Consider the following 20,064-nt stretch of genomic DNA (forward strand, 5'->3'; position numbering starts at 1 on the left):
AAAAACAGAGTTCCACAACAACACGGAACTGGGCTTACCTTCATCATGCTCTTTGTCCCTGAAGGATCCGGAGCGAACCATTCCCATGCTGCGGGGGCGTTCAGCCAGTGACAGCGTGCTGCCCAGTGGAGACGCTCCGTACAGCTCCAGAGAAGCATCTTGTGTTGGGATGCTGTTGGATCGAGTCATCCTCGGAGGACCACCGACAGGGCTTGGTACTAGTAAGAAACCATAGGGGTCAAAGGAAAGACAGTTACTGATGTTAAATATATATATATATATATATATATATATATATATATATATATATATACATACATACATACGTGTGTGTGTGTGTGTGTGTGTGTGTAGGAATACATATATACTCACCCATGCTGCTTGTCTTGGAGGTGCGGGGCAGTGAGGTGGGTGAGGACAACAGTGGAAGAGTGAGCGAGTCTGTCATACTCAGAATAGTATGAGAGTGTCTCCTCTCTCCTTTCTCCTTCCCTTCCTCCTCAACCTGGGAAGCACCGCTGAAACTATTCACACAGAGGACAAAGTCAGTGATGTTAAAGGTTCCAGTTAGAGTGCTAGTGACAAATTGTCAGTCCTTCACATTCATGTTCAGCGTTGTGTAAAAGTCTGAGGGCATCATGTTTAAAGTGGAATGATAACACAAGTAGCCAAAGATATATATTGTAGTTATATGCAGTAGATCCTCTGCACAAGTATGCATGAATGTTTTTTTTACATAACTCATACATTTAGAAGCATGATGCTGAATCTCAATATGAGAATTGTACATTACAATCTTACATATACCATACCTGCCACTACTTTACTTTAATTGTTACTGCATGCAAGTGTTTATTCATGTTTTTATTCTTTAAATTAACATGTAATCCATTATCTATCCAAGAAGAGTTGTTGAAGACATTACTAAGCACTTAAAAATACTTTTTACCCATTTACAACTACATTTATAGTGTGTCATAAACATTTACTAAATGTTTACACAGTTTTTAAATGTTAAAAAGTTGTGTTACAGAGTACTAATGTCTTTCAATGAGTGGAAAGACAAACATAATGCAGCCAGCAGGACACAATGATGTACAGTTTTGAGGGGATTAAAGCAGGATTTTTGGAATACTGACAGGAATAATGAGGATTAAGACAATCTGTCATTCACTGAGGAGTTTATCAATGGGATCTCTGTATGTGTGCAGTTGGCAAGTGTGGCCCAACTGTGTCAGACTATCTATGTGCATGAGAGCATGTGTGTAGCTGCATGTGTGTATCCACTTACCTTAAACCTTTCTTTGGCAGTGTGTTTCTGTCTCTCTGAGAACTGTGGAGATTAAACAATGTCATTATTTAACCGCTTGTGCAGGGAGTTATTAAACTCTCAAGAGCAGGCAGCAGGCACAAAGAAGCACAGTAAGACTGGCAGACAGCTAGTGTCAGCCAGTAATTATGACTTCAGTCACTGGGGCTGCTACAACCCTGATAATAGGCCTGTAGTAATAATAGCCTAGAAACCCCAAAGTGTGTGCGTGTGTGCGAGTGTGTGTGTGTGTGTGAATGCATGTGGTTGTCTTTACTTCTTGTTTGAGTTCATAAGGTAAATAAACTTTTTAGCCCTCTCATGAAACATTTCTATAATTTGAGCAATATTTAGCATCTCAAACTGCATTTTGAGTGCAAAAACATTACATTTTCAATATTTTTCTTTTTTCTGACCACCATGAGAAGATGATGGAGGTAAATGATCCTCTTCAGGATTAAGGATAGATTTAGTTTAGTATATATTTAGTTAAGTCATATTAAATACTTTCTAACAAATGACCCTGACCTTAAGTAATTTCATCCTGATAAGTCCACAGGCGTCTTTACCAGCCTGTGTTTTCATTTTTGTGGATTGTTGTGTAGGTGTTTGTTGTGTAGGTGTTTCTCGCTCTCATAAATACCGCTGCTGTTGTCAAAAAATGACTCCATACCTTTTCCAGTATGAGCAGCAAACTTTTATTAAATGCCAACCAAATCACCTTTCTACCTGCCCACTTAATGAAGGGAGGGAAATGCATGATTGCAGTGCAGTGAGTCAGATATCAAAGATCTTCCCTGATCACTCCTGCTTTTCCTGGACAATTAATAATGTTGGTGCAGTTGACACATCTGACCAGTAGGTGGAGCTACAAAGCAGTATTACAAAAAAAGAAGGACAAAAAATCTGCATGAGCATGATCTTTCAGCAGAACTGAATCTCACCTGTCTATGAGAGAGATTGAAATTTTACTTCCAGAGCTCCAGCTGGCAGGAGGGCCTCTGTCCTCCTGTCTATCTTGGTCTCGGGACTCAATGGTTGTGTAGCCTCTCACCAAATTCTCCCTCTCCCTCTCTCTCTCCTGAGGCTCTGGGGCCAGACTCATCTGGAGAGGCAGTGACTCCATGCTGCGATGCAGCCCGGACAGACGAGGGCACAGTAGGGGAGAGGTACTCCCTCTGCTCCCTTCAACCCCGAGTGAAGAGACCTGCCTGGGCCCCAACCCTGCCCCCGAGCTCGAGAAGCAGGCTGAAGAGTTCACATTGAGTAATGGTGCTGGGCTGGGGGTCAGGCAGGGGCCAGCAGAGCTACCTACTGAGCTGGCCAGGTCCTGGAGTTTAGAGTAGGGAGGAATCTGAGGCGGCAGGGAGTCATGAACTCCCTCCTCTAGGCTATTGGAGTTCAGCTTGTCAAGCTGGGCCATGGATGGAGGTTTTGCCAGGCTGCGCACCCCAGATAACCTGAAGACAAAGAAGGGTAGTGTTGAAACAAATGAATATTCCTACTTTGGTTTGTATGTGAAAGTTTGTGTGTGTTGAAAAAGTACTGGAAAACCACCGAATGTATGTTTTGTGGTAGTATACCTGTGTGTGTTCGGTGAGGGCAAGTCCATGCCCTTGCCGCTGCTGGGAGGTCTCAGCCCTTGCAGCTTCCCTCCATTCTCTGAGGGGGTCTGAGCAGGGCTGCCCTTCAGAGACCCACCTCCACACTCAGAGTCAGATACTACAGCTTTAGCTTTGGCCCTCTCTTTCTCTTTCTCTCTGTCTGTCTGATTGACAGGACTGGGACTCGGGATCCCACGACCCCCTGGCTTACTCAACCCTGTTCCAGAACCAAGCCCCGAGGCGGGCTCTTTGAGCCTCGAGCCCTGGGGCGCTGTGGTGGAGGGTTTCATCAGCCCTGAGCCTGTGTCCATGGTAGTGCTCACTGGCCGAGCTGAGCTGGGCCGGGTTAGAGTCAGGGTGCTTGTCTTTGCTGGGCGTGGCAGAGAGCGGTACTGGAGAGATGTCCTGGCGTTTGGTGACAGAAAACCACTCTGGTCGCTGTTTGAAACATCCAGACTTGTCTTACGTCCTCCTCCACCACCAGCGCCTGGTTTGACAGGAATACCTGACGTTTTGGCAATCTTCCCCACAGTTGCAGAGCCACAGGGTATGGCACTGCCACCTGTACTCATAACAGTGGGCAAACTGGTATTGCTGGTTCCATTACTGCTAGCTGTGGTGGCCTTCTTGAAGCCAAAGTTTCCACCAGTTGAGGGCCTGACCAGGCCGGACGGAGGTTTACGTTGCTCACCAGCACCGGTACCATTTCTGTGGTCTTTACCAGCATCAGAAGAGGAGCGCTGAAGGCCGGAGGTCTTCACTGCTAACCGAGACTTATCCATTGGTTTCCCATCTGACTTTACTGTACCTAGAGAGGTAGAGGAGGGAAAAAAAACATCAGTGATGAGTAGCTTGAACAGTTTAAAGCCTGAACAGTCTGTGGTGGTGAGTGAGACTAACCAAACCATATTAGGACATGATACCTTATCTCAACACCTACATGGTCTGACTGTTTGCTGATAAAAACAAATCCCTGTCTGAGCAGACAGACAAGCGTGTAGACCAGACTCTCAGCCAACCCCACACACACACTGTTATCACACACTTACTCCTCTTTTCCATCCTGATGTACTAAAACAGTTTCCCTGCCTTTCCAGTAAGTGCATGTGTGCGTGTCACAGCTGCAGAGCGCTGAGATTAACATGTGCAGTGTGGATGTGGAAAACTGGTGTTCACATTTACGAAGCGTGTCTGCGGGCACAAAACTGCCTGAAACACCCAGTCTAACTGAATTTCTCCTCTCTTGAAGCTCTTTGGGGAAAGAAGGCGGGTGAGAGGTAACTTTGTAGAGCCGAGCTTGCACGAAAATTGTGTGATTTTGTCCCCATCTGTATATTTCCCAGTTGGCAAATTAATTGGACTTGTTTGGAAGTTATTATGAGAAAAAACAGTCTACTAGACACATGTGCACTATATGCACCACCCAGACGAGTGCAACCCCGCACTGCCCACACTCTTAATTTGTATCTAATGGGAGTTGTTATGGGAGGTTTATATACAAGGCATTAACAGAGTCAAAGAACTGCTGTTGAGTGAGACCCACCGGCGTGCTGCCTTGGGACATCTGGAGTCACTTAAGGGTATTTATAAACCCGCAAAAGACACATACACACACACATAGGGCCAGATATATATACCACACACACACTCATGGTTCTTAGTGATTGGATCTTATTGGAATGTGACACTGACAACACATTACGCTTGGAGTCCTTTTGTAAATGTGAAAATTGGGTTTACATGTCAAGTCATAAACTCAATCCATCGTATAACCGCAATGCTGTGTGTTCCAAGAAAACTTTAAGCTGCAGAAACACATACTGTTGGCAGTGAGAAGCAAACACTGACAGGATCCAGGCGTACGTATTAATTTTGACCTAAATGAATGATTTATTGACACCGGCTGTGGAGACAGTGGAGCTCACAGCTTGATACAGCGGCATGTGTAGAAGAGACCGTGAATCACTGCATGTCTCGACGCAAGGGGTCTGCATGTCTGAGGAGATGGAGATCCGAATGCGCAGGCAGACAGAAAAATCCTTTGCGTGCTGTAAAATTTCTAGCACTGCCATCCATGGATGTTGAAGAAAAAACGCTCATTTATATTCTCCTTCCTTCTTTGTTTGTCTATTAAAAGGCCAGAAGGGAGAGCAGTGGAAAGAGGACAATACAGACACACTCTCATTTTCCTGTCATCTCCCATCGACCATCCATATGTGTCTGCTTACATTCGCGGTTGTTAAAATACAGTATCAGTGTTTATTTGTCTGTACGTGAAAGGACTTTAAACATTTGTTGCAGACAGCTGGCTGAAAGTATCTGCAGGTGTGCGTGTCTGTGTGAGTGCATGTGACAGAGGACAGAGAGAAAGATACATGACCAGTCAGCAGATGCTGTTCGCTGACAGAATGAACATCTGCACTGTGTCCCACTTCCAAACTACAGGCTAATTCTAGTAGGTCTGCAGTGCATTCAAACCAAAAATTGACAAAAATCGGTATACTAAACCATTGTGCTTTACTAAATCAGCTTAATTTTTTGAATGTACCGTTATTGGGCTCTATTTTCCCTTAATGCAAAGCAAGAGAAATAGAGGCAATGCTCACAGCTGGAAGAAATTAAAACAAACTGTGGATGTTGGTTCCAAGGCTCCACCAAGATCTCAGAAAACAAACCAAATAAAAGCATTAATTCTTTGGAAAAACCTTTTAATTTCTCCTTGTTTAGTTTAAATGTCAGTAGTCAAGTTTATTTTGTCTTATTTTTATAGCCCCAATGCACAAATTTGTCTCAGAGGGCTTTACAATCTGGACCACATACAACATCCTCTGGCATCAAACCTCCAATTTGGAAACAAAGAAAAATAATAAAAAATAAGCCTAACAAGTTAAAAGACTACAAAGACGATATACTGAATCATTTTCTGTAAACACAAAAGAATACAATTTGTGGTGAAACAATTAATAATTAATTGGGTAAGGAAATTTTATCTGAATTTTTTTGTAGTCAACTAATCATTTAAGTCATTTTTTTAAGGCAAAATACCAAATGGTTCAGATTTTCAAATATAATATTCTGCTGCTCTCCTCTCTTTTATATCATCACAAACTGAATATCTTTGGTTTTAGGACTGCTGGCCAGAGAAAACCTTTGACAGTGTTACTTTGTGCTATGTTCTTTAGTTTTTTTATTGTAAACAATCAATGGATAAGAGGTAAAAATAACTGTTAATTGCACCTCTTAATAATACAAACCAATCTTATCCACTAACCACATGGTTAGCGTATAATGCACACTGCAGTAAATACTATTGAATAGGTATAAACTGTGGAAGTGTGTCTATCTCTGGATGAAGCTGTGCCTTCAAAGATTTCACACTCTCTGTGTCTCCTACAATACTGCAAACATGCAGATGCATAGTCATAAAAAATGAGACACACACACAAACACACTTATACACACAATCCTGCCAAACCTCAGCGATGAACTGATTTCAAGCATGAGCAGCAAAGACGTCTCTAACTATCTAAGAATGTCTGGCTAAATTCATGAGCTCCTTCACATTGATGAGCAGTGGCGCCCCTAGACATTTTTCATAGGGGTGGCGAGATGGGGCCACTGAAATCCCTGGTTGGCACACCAAAAGCCATAACTGATTTTTAGAAATTCTATTATGCTGTCATACCATACTGACTAGTTCAAAACAATGTCAATATGGAATCGTACACTGATATACTTTGGTTTCTTACTTTAAAGTTAATGTTTCTAATTATCTGACGCACAGACTAATACCTGTACAGTTCACATATGAACAACAATCCTGTTTTATTGTGTTAGGCCATTTTTCCTTAAAAAGACAAACATAGAGCTTTAATTTGAAGGGCTACATTTATTGGAAGGAACAAAACATTTTGGGGGAACAAGTCTACTCAAGTTTAAAAACACCACGGAGAGGCCTCCAATTATTGCTGGAGATAATTATTGTTTCCTTTCAAGTATGTTTGGTTGTGTTCAACCAATCATATGCAACTCGTGAGAGGGGGGTCAGTGGGTCGCTGTGGCCCTCTCTGTCCACCCCTTGGCAACGTTTTCACTTGACTTCATCTTCTGATGAATTAAGAGTCTCAAACTGGATGGCAGATTGAGTAGCCCTGATAGCAGATTCATACGGTTCACATCAATAACAATAACTGCCTGTCACACAGATCACAGGCTGGTTCAACACACATGTTGGGTGTATCTGTCATTTCAACAGCTGGCAATGCAAACACAGGACAGTCCCACAGAAAGAGGACTGTTTATACAGACACTGCCAATCGAGACTGGCACACAACACTTCAACTAATATCCTGTTGTTTTGGTTGTCTGTGTGCGTGTGTGTGTGTGCTTACATAAACAGCACACAGATGGTGTGCTTAAAAGGCAGCTGCACAATCCCCACTATTGTGCTCTTTGTGCGTGAGTGAGAGCGTGTGTGTGTGTGTTAAGTGTGATGGGTGACACTCTGTAAGGTTGGCACAATCTTAGATGTGTCTGCACTCACACACTCACATGCAGACACACACGCACACAGACGCTATTACAAATGCACACTGTCATTGGTCCAGTTGTTTTGGGTACAAGGCCTTTATTTAAGTGCTATAAATTGTCTCTGTCCGGCACCAAAATAAAGCTTGGATAGGAAAGGCTGGGCCAAAAGGAAGTGAAAAAAGTGTGTGTGTGTGTGTGTGCGTGTGTGTGTGTGTGTGGTTGGTTGGCAGGAAGGGAGTGGGTGGTGATGGGCGTTTGATACATGGCACCACTTTCTAACGGCCTGGAGGGTGGGCTGCAGCTGTGGATGAATGTGTGGGACAAAGACAGAGAGTATGTCTGTGACTGTGTGTGGGTGTGAGACTGCCAGAAAGAAGGGAATATTAAAAGACAGCCAAAGAAATGTGTCAGTCTGCTCAGGTTACGTAACCCTTTCATGTGTACCTATATATATTACACCTCACTGTGTGTGTGTTTCTGACATAGGCTACTTTCAGGAACAAATTTCAGACTACTGGGGACAGCTTAGGTTGTTATAGTAATATAATGTAAGTCTATGTAATGTCCCTAAAAGTGACCAAAGTCAATGTGTGTTTCTCCACTCACCTGCCACTTTCAGTCCGCTCTGAGAGGTGTGTGTGATCGGCGAGGTGACTCCCACAGGTGGGTTTCTTCCCTTCTTCAACATATTTCCCTGCCCCAGGGTCTGAGGTTTCTTCAGTTCGCCCTTGCCTCCTTCCAGCCCCTCCCCCTGCGTCCGTGTCTTTTTCCATTTATTGGCTGATTCAGACTTGAGACTTCCTGTATCGTAGACGCCGCTGCCGTGGCTCTTGCGGCTGGGTTTGGAATCGTCAGTGTCCCAGGACAGACCGCTCTCCACCAGAGATCTCTTTTCTGCGTCCGTACGCATCTATAAAGAGAAAGACAGACACTTGATTAGAGACACCATGCCAAAATGTTTAATAAGTGAGTGTGAGAGATCTGACTCACAGAACATGGATCCAGTGATTATTTGTATATATCTGGTAGGTTGTTTGCTTTATAGGCATGGTTTTCCTAAATCTAAGTCAGTCCACTTACTGGAAGTACATTTTGACAGCTTAGAAAGCAGAAAAAAAAAACTGAGCACAAAGCATCGTGGTAACAAAGTGCTGCAAAAGAATGAGAGAGAAACCGAACGTTTCTCATCTCACATAAAAACTGCATATGGCTTTAATTGTGAAGTTAGTCAAATGGAAAGCCTTCCACATGCTGGAATCTTCTTATAACATAAGAAGATTATTAGTGACACTTTGATAAAAACTCAGGAAGACTCCAGGTTTCAATGGATCTTTATATCCAGTATCTGTCGGCTTCTTTGAAATAGCCACAGGAACACCTGAGTGATAGGTGAGCTACGCTAGCCATGGTCTAGTTTTTCTTAAAGCCCTATGGATGAAACCCTAACAGCTATTAGGGTTGTGTGTCGACAGATCTCTCTCTGTGAGAACTGAAAGAACTTCATGTGATATGGATGAAAACTCTGGGGTGGAAAAAGCGAGTAAGTGGACCATGTGTTGGGACTATACATTTGTATTTTATTTTACACGAGCAAAATGTTTAAGTGAAATGACTTCTTGCAATTTTGGTGGACAGTAAGACTCTGGCACATAGAGTATAACAAAGCTAAGCAGTGCCTTTTCGTGTATTCCCGCTAAGATTACAATAAAATACAGTTAAATCCAACTTTCAGAAATGTACTCCATTTATGTAATCCTCAAGACTCCACCCCAATACTATTACAACTTTTCTTACTTAAAATCTTGTTTCTCTTTGGCTCAGTGTAATTACATTTCCTGGCATTCCTTAATACAATCCATGTTAAGGAGTTAGTTTGGGACACTGGGATGAATGAGCCAATGGAACAATTCAGTGGATCATTTATGCGAAAACCTTGTGCATCCCTTGAAATGAGTACTCTGAGTTTATCATTGGTCAGAGTTTGAAAAACACCATTTGATGAGGTGTGTGGATTCAGACAGAGCCTCAGACAGAGCAGAATAACATGTCTAACCCTGTCAACACCCAAAAACACACTGACTGATGTCTCATCTCCCCAGTCCAAATCCTTCCGTATGCTTTGTTTGAAGGCTTCAAAAGAGACAGCAGGGGAAGAAACTGCCCAACACACATGCACAGCACACTAATACAAAAATATTACATCAGACAAAATGACCTACACAGAGAAAATAGACAATACAGCCTAAAGATAATACAATAAAGAAGAATGTCAAATGTTGAACTAAAGGAAATGTGAGTCAAGGTCTTCTGTGTTTGTGTATGTGGTGAATGCACGTAATACACAATCCCTGTGTAAGTATGTGTGTGTTCATGAGAGTCTGCATGAGTGTGGATATGACTAGTTTCCACAGAGGCAGATTATTCTTCCCCCCTGCAGGAGACCGACAGTTACACAATGCGTCAGGAGGTGTGTGAAGGTGAAGATGTGTGTGCGTGTGTGTGTGCCAGTCTAGGACATTGCACCCAGAGGTTCTCATGAGGACTCATATGCTGAATTCCTTTTTTTATTAAAACCAATAGACCCCATGGGCAGGTTCACATCACACGAGGAGGTGGTATGCGTGAGTGTGTGTGTGCATATGTGTGTGTGTCCTGTTTGACCAGACCTTGTTGATAAAACATTGTCATTTCCTCACACACATTCCCTGATTATTGAAACGCGGCGGGTGGGATACACATCTGGCCAGATAGCTGTGGTGAAACATGGATAACAACAAAACACACAGACAGACATGCAGACACACATGCATAAAAAAGTAGTGGGGAAAAGAGGTGTATTAATATGGTCCACCTCAATGTAGAAATGAGGAAATCTAGTTTTTTGTACCACCTACGTACACCATCATATCCTCGTTGAGTGTATTATATAATATGTGGGAGAGATGAAGAATGAATGTAAAGTCAGAGATGCTTTTGGGGAAATTAAAATTAGCAGGAGCAAAAAGACAGACAGAGGCAGAAGAAATGGCTTCAGGACACAAAGAGAAAACAGATAAAGAAAAACATCAGCTGAGAATGGGGAGAGAACAGGGAGCCATGTGTCTTAGCAAATGTGGGGTGCATGATGATGTGGTGGTTGGTTGCTATGGTAATGATGCCATGGGGGGTAATGGTTGCTATGACTCCTGCAACTAGGCGTGGAGGGAGGCGCCCCGGTTCTTGCGGCTCACTGGCCCGGATGCAGGACTGCAGATGGCCCTGTGTGTGTGTGTGTGTGTGCACGTGTGTGTGTGCGCAGATGGCCACGTTCTAGACCTGTCCTTCAGTATAAGGGAAAAGAAGACAAAGACCCGCACTCTCAGCATCCCTGTGCTTTGGTTGCTATGGTTACACGGATTTCCTTTCTCTCTCACAGCCTCTGTCTCTAAAATCCCACTACATCAGTCACATTAACCACATTGCAGAGGTGTGACCTACATCAGACACTCCAGGAACACACACGTACACACACTGTCTGGAACCCATACAGCTACAGATGGATCTGAAAGAACCTCAAGCAGAGCTGCAGACAGGATTTTGGAAGCGCTGAGGTCTAAAAGTCTCAAATCCTCCCATCCCCACGGCACATTTCTAAGACTACAGCATACATCAGTGTGAGTCAATGTATAGTGAAGAACAAACATAATCACTCAGGGCAGTTGTGTCTAACTCCTGTCAGTCATATGCGGTGACACTGGTTGATCACTTTCACACATTTCTCTCTAAAACCTCCAAAATAAACCTGATCAGCTCTTAACACAGTTCTGTACACCCCACAAAAGACCAAAAGGCACCCTTGTGGAACAATGCAGCTGTCCAGCATGCAGTGTGTGTATTGCGGCAAACATCAGTTGCTGCAGATGTGATAAATATTATGGGTGTGCGTAGAATACTTAATCAGGCTTTGTCTCTGATGCCAGTGTCCTGCTGCCTGTTGTGTGAATGGCACACCATTCAGCACCTCATTAACAGCTCACTGCATTAACACCATAATCAATACTACTGTAACCAGCACACATTGCTAATCCATCTGTATCAGACGGCTGAGTGTGTCTCTATGTGAATACTCAAGTGCGTGTTACTTACCACAATGGCTGAGTTTCTGCGGGAGCCAATGGGAGTGGTAGGAAGGGAGTTGAGGGTGGGACTCGTGTTGAACTCTTCAGAGCTCAGGTTGTCGGAGCCGTCACTCAAACCACTGCTGATGGAACTGCTCTCATCCCAACTAAAGGAAACGATGACAAACAAGATGCGTCAGATACCATTCATATGTTAAAGCAGTGACTCCCAACTAGGGAGTAACTGTAATCCAGGGCGTGCATGTGCTGTTTTCAGGGTGTACATGGAAATATTGTGAAGAAGCTCAACTAAGTGAGTTGAGTCAGAGTGTGGGAAAATTAGTCAAAAGAACAAGAAGAAAAGTCTAAACAGGTCTCACCAAGTAATAAATTATTAAAATAGAAGCCAAAAGTAATGAATATGCAACTCAAATAGTTAGCTAAAGGTATTGAGAGAAAGCTTAAATAGATATCTAAAAGTAACAGACAAAGAGTTGCATTTGTCGGTTATATAAATAGATAAGTGCGTGAAATAGATAGCTAAAGGTAAGGAATGAATGGTTACAATAGGAAGTTGCTGTAAACCTTACAGATGAAGAGTTGAAATTGTCAGCTAAAATAATGGATAAATGGTTGAACTATCTAGCTTCTGTCATCCGCAGAACAAATGTAAACTTGATTGAACCAACTCAAAAACACTGACAGTTCAACTATGAAAACATGTTGGGTAATAATATTCACTTACATACGTCAGAGTGTTCAGTAACATTCAGTTTAAATCCGTTCAAATGATCACAGTCGGGACATGACAGGTGTTTTCAATGAAGGAGTACTTGAGTTGACCTGATAGGGTTGTGGGGACACAAAAACTACTGAATTAAAGAACCACAGCTTGTAGTTAGGAGAGAGATGTGAAGTCCTACATAACAAGTTTACTGTCATTCATGAGCAAAAGTGTGTTTCACCAGCTGTAAAACAGCGTATCTGTTGAAGTTGTGGAGTTATTGTACTGTAGTAATTAGGTTAAATCCAGACAGATGGTGGAGCTTTGCTCCCACTTTCTGTGCACAAATTTGGCAAAGTGATTGAGTAGAGTCTCCTTGAACTGGTAAACCTGAGTTTAAGCCCCAACGCAATCAAGCATCCACCTTTCTGAAAGTGTCCATCAAAGCACTGATTTCTTTCCAACTTCAAGGGCGTACAGGAGCTAATTCTGTTTCCCTGCAAGGATCGATCAGGTATCACACACCACCACATGCTCTCTTACCTGAGAATACCTGACAAAAACAAAGCAATCTGTGACAGTTGACTGGATATTTCTTCAAGGTTACACGCTGCATGAACCACCAATGCTCTCGCAGCTCAGTTACATCAGCGGCTGGCTTACTTGGCTCCATGTCTTTCTGTGTGTCTTTTGATTAATTATTCATAGGCACAGACCTCATTTAACGCTGCCTGCTCTATATACCTAACTTTCACACTGCAAACACTTGGCAAACGCAAAGCGCTCTCGACATCATCTCAGCCCACACACACAAAAATAGCAATGAGGAACGTATACACCGATGCATGCGCCCACGAGTGTATGCAAGAGGGGAGTCTGTGCCAGGACTGTGAAGTCTGTCCGCTTGGCACACATCTGCTTTGCTGTTTTCCCTTCTCCCAGAGAGCAACTGTTCTGAAAATCCTGACACAAACAGGTCGGGGGTGTTTCTACAGTGGTAACCTCTGTACATCTGAAATAATAACATCAATAAACATTCGACTAAAGGAAAAATTTGACTCAAATCCATGATGTTAAGTACATTCCAGGAACTATTTCATGTTACAGTGCTGTACTTGCTTTTATCTTCCCACTTGACCTCAAACTATCTTTCTAGTTCCGCCACCTTTATTAATTTCTGATATTTGACAGCCAGAAACTCATACACACCACTGTCGTAGCGATCTTAGACTACTGTTAGGCCTATGCTGGAACCCTGGTGAACATTTATGAATACAAAAGAGTCTTAACCTGAACAAGAAGCGATCACAATGGTCCAGTTTTTGTACTTGTGCCACTTAGAATTGCTTCTTCTTTTAGTCTTTAAATGTATTTACCAGCTATTCGTACAATTTAGTCAAAATGTGGGGGGTCAGCTGTGGAATTCACTCAATCTCAGCGCTGTTCATACACTTTGGGCTTTTGAGAGGAATTTTTAAGACTTACTTTTGTAATCTGGCTTTTAGTAAAGTTTCTGTTTTTGTGCCCTTTGTGATATAACAAGCAATTGAGTTTGGATTTCTCCGTCATCAAATCAATGGTGGTTGACGTTTGACCACTTCCTGCCTGCTGATAAAAGATATGAATACGATATCTACAGTAATATGACCAATCAAGGCGTATAAACCCCAAGACATAACTGGAACAAATCTGTCATCTGACTCAACACAATGACTTGAATGAGAAGGGGGGAGAGTGGGGGGAGAAAAGGGCTCATCTGAGAGATGTGTTTGGGTATGTCGGTGTACATCCACATGTGCTTATATATATAGTAAGTAGGTCACGTTTAAATCGGGGGGGTTTGGGGTTTTTCTCTTATTAGGGTCAATAGGTTAGACCGATATCTTGCTATACTGTAAAGCAAGATGAGAGGGTGGGGCTTGCATAATGAGGTCATGTATACTGTGTCACAGGGGAGGATGGAGGGAGAGAGAGCGGTGTGGGCCTTCCGGTTGGGTGCCTGTATGGGTCACGCTGCACCCTGGGGGAACTGACGGTGGGGAGAGGGGTAAAGGGAAAGCCCTTCCTGTCTCGCCTGTGGATACATAGACACAAAAAAAGAGCAGACGAGATTTTACGTCTGAAGTGGCTGTCATGCTGTCTCGTCTATATGCCGAAGCAGGATTAAGGGCAAATTAAAGACCGGGCCCAGCGAGTCGGCCTCCACTTTCTGTCTCAGTGCGAAACCCCTTCAAAACTTGACTTTTATCAAGAATTAGGTGGTAGGATTTGACACATTTCCTATGATGCATTTTGTAAATTTATTTCAAATGAATGTTTACAATATGAAAAAAATACATCTTGAGCTCATGAAGCAGTTTGAAAACTGATTGTATAAATCTTTGCAATGAAAACATGTGGAATTATCTCATCAGCTGATGGATGATTTCACAATTTGTTTCACAACTCTATTAGAGATTTAACAACTTTCGAAGAAGGAAGTTGCTTTTCCATAAAAGCTGATCTTGGATTCCTGTTTTACACCAGATTTCTATGTGCTCCCTTGTACAAAAATGCACAGAGGAACAAATAAACTGTGAACTCACCCAGACTGGATCTATTTGTATACAATACTAGCGCATGTGTCATTCATTCCTCATTGAGATAAACTTCCTCTCGGGAGACACAGCTGTGTTTTACCATCGGCTCCTCTCTGAAGCAACACCTTTCTCTTCATATCCTGTTATTCACTTCACAGCTGTCTGCGTGTCCACCAGTGCTTTTGTGAATGATAATGCTCTCTCTGATGAATAATTCAGATCTGATAGGAAACAGAACAAACACAGTCTCTGCTGGATTTGGTGTCACTCAGCTGACTGATGTGAAAACAGGAGCCCAGAGACGAGACAGACGAGGTCGGAGGTCAAACATCACGGATGGCACCGGCACCAGCTAAACTGGCGAATAACATAAGGCAGAGGATTTCATCTGATTTATCAGGGAGATTGTCTCGATAGCAGAGAGGGAAAAAGAAAGCAGAGCATTTTCATCACCAAGAAGAAATTCTGTATTGTTTTATTGTTTCGTCTGAAAAATGAAATGAGCTTTAGTCAAAGGCCGCTTCGATTAGACAAGAAGACGCCTCAGAGATTCAGAAAGTAATTGAGATGTTGGGACAATGTGGGCGCCAAGAGGAACATAAGAAACAGTCAGTCACAGTCCGTCTATCTGCGTGTGTGTGTGTGTGTGAATTTCAGTGTGACTGTCTTGGCAATAAGTTAGACTGCCTTCAGCTCTGATCTGCAGAAATCATGTTCAATCAGACTTCAATGACGAAAGCTTCTCAGCTCTGTGAGGAGGAAATCTTTAGTTCCAAAAGATCTTAGAAATTATCTGCTGAGGGCTTTAAGCTTCATGCCAGTGCCTTTTTTTGTAAAACACTGTCTGTACAAGTCAGTCCAAAGGTTTTGGGCTGAAAAAGAAACTTTCTTATTCCAAAGCCAAAACCTGATGTCCTCAATCAGTATCTGCGAATATATGGCTGCACCAGATCCACTGTCGTGTCATCCAGCTCTTCTTTCCATCCTATAGTCCTCCATCAACTCCCACTGGGTGAGATAAAAGGAAGTCTGAGCTTGAAAAGAGGGCGATGAAACATGAGGATACTCAAGAGAAGAGGGTGAAGTGGCGTGTGCGGCGTGAAGAAAGAACTGAAATGACAAGCATGAGAAGAGAGAGCTATAGTGGAGAGAGAAGTGCTGTTGATGGCACATAGAAAACCTCCTCAACATCTTAGGACATGATGCACTCTCTCAAGAGGATAGGCTCTCAACTCTCCCTCAAAACTTCCACCAACTTGCCTCCTCTACCTCACCATCCTTCCTTCCTTTAACAGCAGCTTATGAAATCTCGTGTTATAATCTCTCCGCCTCGTCTTTTTCGTTCTTTAGCAGCAGCTGCAGAGACTGAGGGATAATATTAGCACCCAATTCATCTACATCACCCCTTTCATGCATTAGCTTGTGTCTTACTGCAAAGCACCATTTTAGTCAAGCCACTTCAATGTCACACTTGTATTCAAACGTACAGCATATCTTTCTCTTAAAAGCAACATAATGCCAGCCTGATCTGAGAATCTAATGGATGCTTATGGATGTTAATTTCATTGGTCTATCAAAATTTAAGACTTGATTTCAAGCTAAAGGACACAGCTGGTGGTTGAAAGGATCAGGACATTGAAAAATTGTACCCTATGACTGTAATTTCATGAGCAAAATGAATATCAATGTTGATTCGATTTAGGCTGCCATTAATGTCAATTAATCTGACATGCGCTTGATTAAACTCATTCTTCACCTCCACCTGACCGATTTTTTTTCTGCGCACCATGTGCAAAATTCAGCATCCAGCTGAGCCGAGGATATGCCACATGGACACACTGTATTCTGTCATCCCGAGCCAGCTGCACACAACTGGTTTCCTACTCTGCCTTCACTCATGAAAATATAACTGCTACTCTGAATAGAAAAGCCACAATGAGTCCAGTGCAAACTTGTAATTCGTCATCTGTCAGAAAATGAGAATGTTTCATGCAAGAATGTGGAATATTTCAGATGGCTTGAATATTTCATTTTAATTTTTCGGGCTTATGAAGGTCATGGTGGTCTATATAAACAACATCCTCCTTTCACAGAGACATGATGTCTTTGTTCCTCGTAGTCTGCAGAGGACCGGCACACCCACACAAACACTGAGCCTCACAAACTATCGAGAGAATGGTTGAATAGCTGCCACTGAGCTTAATAGTCTGCTTTTATTAACAGGCTTCTGTGTTCTTCCACTACTCAGACTATGGAGCTAATTGCTCTGATCTCAACGTGAATGGTCTTTTTTTTGCTGTTCATTATGAGAGCCCTGCCCTCCCTCTGTCTCCTCTCCTCTCCTCTTCCTGACCTCTCTGTGGTTGAGGGATAAGAGAGGGAAAGTGAAAGAAATACACTATATCCACAAGGAAGAAAAAACCACTGCAGAGACAAAGCAGCTTTGCCTATGGTCTGTAGGAGCAGTGCTTGCTGGGAGTTGGAGTCTTACCAGACTCAGGGAGCAGCTTTAACAGCATTGGTTGATAAGCTGTACCATCTAAACAAACATTTGTTAAAACTGCATGGAGGCCATGTGGAGGAATGTGATGCTTAAGCTCTCCTGCGATGGGGCAAGTAAAATTAAACTTTTAGAACCAGTGAAGTCATTTCTGACTTTGCTGCATGGAAGATGGGTAGTGATTGTGGAAGGAGACAGACTAACTGTCTACAGACAGGATTAATAATAAAAATAAATAAACCTGATCAATAGTCACTGCACATTACAGAGAATGCTAGTGCACTTATGCAAAGTCTGCCATTAAACACCAAATCAATGTCTGGGAGGAGCAAAATGTCATTATCAACTTTGTTATGCAATTATGCATCACTTTGCGACAAAGTCAGAATCTTCAACTAGAGCAGCAATCGATGATTATGAATGTTTAGTTATGTCAGCTTCAAGATTCTTTGTGGAGTCTTAGATTTTGTTTTTTGTTTTTTTATTTTGTGCTTGAGGACATACGGGCCTCTTACTAATGGTCTCATGCTATTCCATTGATCAGCAGGTCACAGTAGTGGGTAAAGATACACTATAACATGGCATGCTGGATTTAAAATATTCTACTCGGGTCTGCAAATGTTTTAGGAGGAGAGAAATATACTTGGCACGTTTGTTAGACCTCAAGGATACACACCAGGTGTTTTGGTGAGTAATCCAGAATGTACACACAATGTTTTGTTGTTTACCAGAAAACTCCACAGGACACCTTTAAGCTAGCGGCAATGCTAATGCATCTGGCCAATCAGGAGCTGGCAGGAAACTGTTACGACTGCTGGACCATATTGGAGCAAATAAGATGAGAATATGGAAGACAGTTGTAAGGTGCTAGCTGGCAGAAGAGACAGAGTTTGTAGGATGCAATGATACAATAATGCACAAAAGGATCTAAATTGAGTGAATGATAACAGTACAAATGGTGATGTGAATAAAGGGGTTGAACTCTTTTTACCCTCATGGGGTTAAACAGATTTTTTTCAGGGTGATATTTGGACACAATCTCTTCCACTTGTGTAAAAGCATGGAAAGTGTTTCTGCAGTCCTACAGTGGACGGGAACTTTCCATTCCTATTAAAATCCACAGTGTCACATGGCAGAACCCAAAATGGCTAAATCAGACGGGTTCCCGGTTGTAGTGATGCCTTTTCAGGCAAATGGAAAGTAGGGCCGTGCCAGACTGGCACTGGGCAGTCAGCTCAGGAACCGGAGGGGGCACGCACGAAAGGGCTGCTGAAGTCATTAGATTCTCTAAAGATTAAATATGTGAGATTTGATTGGTGCTAAATATTACAATAGGGTGAGATGCATTGTCTGTGCTGTCTCTATGCAATTCAGTATTTGCAGACAGATCTCAGATCAGTTTGAAGAGGAAGAGAACAGCAGGTGATTTGGCCTCTCGGTCATGGGTAAGGGACACAGAGAGGACACATCTATGCAGCTATACATCAGTCTATAAAAAACAAACAACCGAAACAGACTCGCCTTACCGCAGGAGTGAGGATGCAGGAACTTATCATCTATTATATCCAGAAGGTCTGGCAAACAAAAGCTCAAACAAAAAGAAGAACTAAGAAGCCAACCATAAATAGAAAACAAGAAACTTAACAGAAACATTGTGACTCGCTGTCTGTTTTAACATCCTCTACTGGTTTCAGTCTGGATGCATAAAACAGGATGTAAACCAACTTGGATGACTGTTTTTTCACAAATTCCCACAGTGACAGTGGTGTAAACACAATTCCACACACACACACACACATATAAAACCAAACGACTGATGTGCAGAAGAGAGCAGCCAGACACACCCATTGTCAGTGTTCTTCTCTCTAACATGGCCATGGCTGCACCGACCATTTGGGAGATAGAGTTAAAAAAAAATACTGTAGAGTTGATTTAAGCCTCAGAAATGTTATGAAAAAAAATATCATGCTGACTGTGTGCACAATCCACTATGTGTGGATGGGCATTTACCTGGTAAGATCAAAAGAGAGGGTGAATGTGGTTTATGTGCACAGATGGCTAACAACATGGGTCCCTGGACCACTTCAGCAGCTTATCACCAGGAAACACACACACACACACACACACACACACACACACACACAAACACACACACACAAGCAAATAGCAGAAAATTTTCCGATCAATGGAGAGTAGAAATAGGAGAGGCTGAGATGATCAAAATATTCTCCCTGGCTGGATGAGCATTTAAAACATTATGTAGGTTACATTGATTTTTGAAGAAGCTTCTGTGTAGGATTATCCATCTCTGCAGCACCATATAGGGCCATGAAAGAATTCCCTATGCAGGACAAGTCCTTACTGTATCTTGAAAGCCTCAAAATCTGACACATGACGTATAGTACCTGGACATCCAACACACATGATTTGTCTATGATTGTATTCAAGATGCAGGCAAATCGATTACAAATGCCAGTTTAGTTGCTTGTTCTCATAAAGCCATCAGCCATCTGCTGCCCCCTGGAGTCACTGCATGTTGCTATCAGACAAACACTGCCATACATGCTGTGCTGACCTTTAATCTCACTGGTAAATTACTTATTCTACCACTTTTTAATGATGGCATGTTGTTGTCTGGGCGCTTCGGGCACTTGTCGAGTAATTAGCAACAAATCTGTCATTAAAAATGGCTTTTAATTAGCTACCCAATACAGGTTCTCT

The 20,064-nt window shown here is 42.5% G+C and overlaps 1 protein-coding gene across 7 annotated transcripts in view; it reads right to left on the reverse strand.

Moving 5' to 3' along the window:
* LOC121612329 (neuron navigator 1-like) overlaps positions 1–20,064 on the reverse strand; it is a 69,319-nt gene that overhangs the window by 12,226 nt on the left and 37,029 nt on the right. For all 7 annotated transcript variants that reach the window (XM_041945151.1, XM_041945150.1, XM_041945149.1 and 4 more), the window contains 7 exons: positions 11,569–11,707; positions 8,050–8,353; positions 2,893–3,721; positions 2,254–2,769; positions 1,292–1,333; positions 373–524; positions 39–218 (listed from right to left, as the gene is read on the reverse strand). In XM_041945151.1, coding sequence (XP_041801085.1) covers positions 39–218; positions 373–524; positions 1,292–1,333; positions 2,254–2,769; positions 2,893–3,721; positions 8,050–8,353; positions 11,569–11,707 — 2,162 coding nt within the window. The remainder of the gene's footprint in view (positions 1–38; positions 219–372; positions 525–1,291; positions 1,334–2,253; positions 2,770–2,892; positions 3,722–8,049; positions 8,354–11,568; positions 11,708–20,064) is intronic.

Source organism: Chelmon rostratus, chromosome 10, assembly GCF_017976325.1.
Source record: "Chelmon rostratus isolate fCheRos1 chromosome 10, fCheRos1.pri, whole genome shotgun sequence".
Lineage (NCBI taxonomy): Eukaryota > Metazoa > Chordata > Actinopteri > Chaetodontiformes > Chaetodontidae > Chelmon > Chelmon rostratus.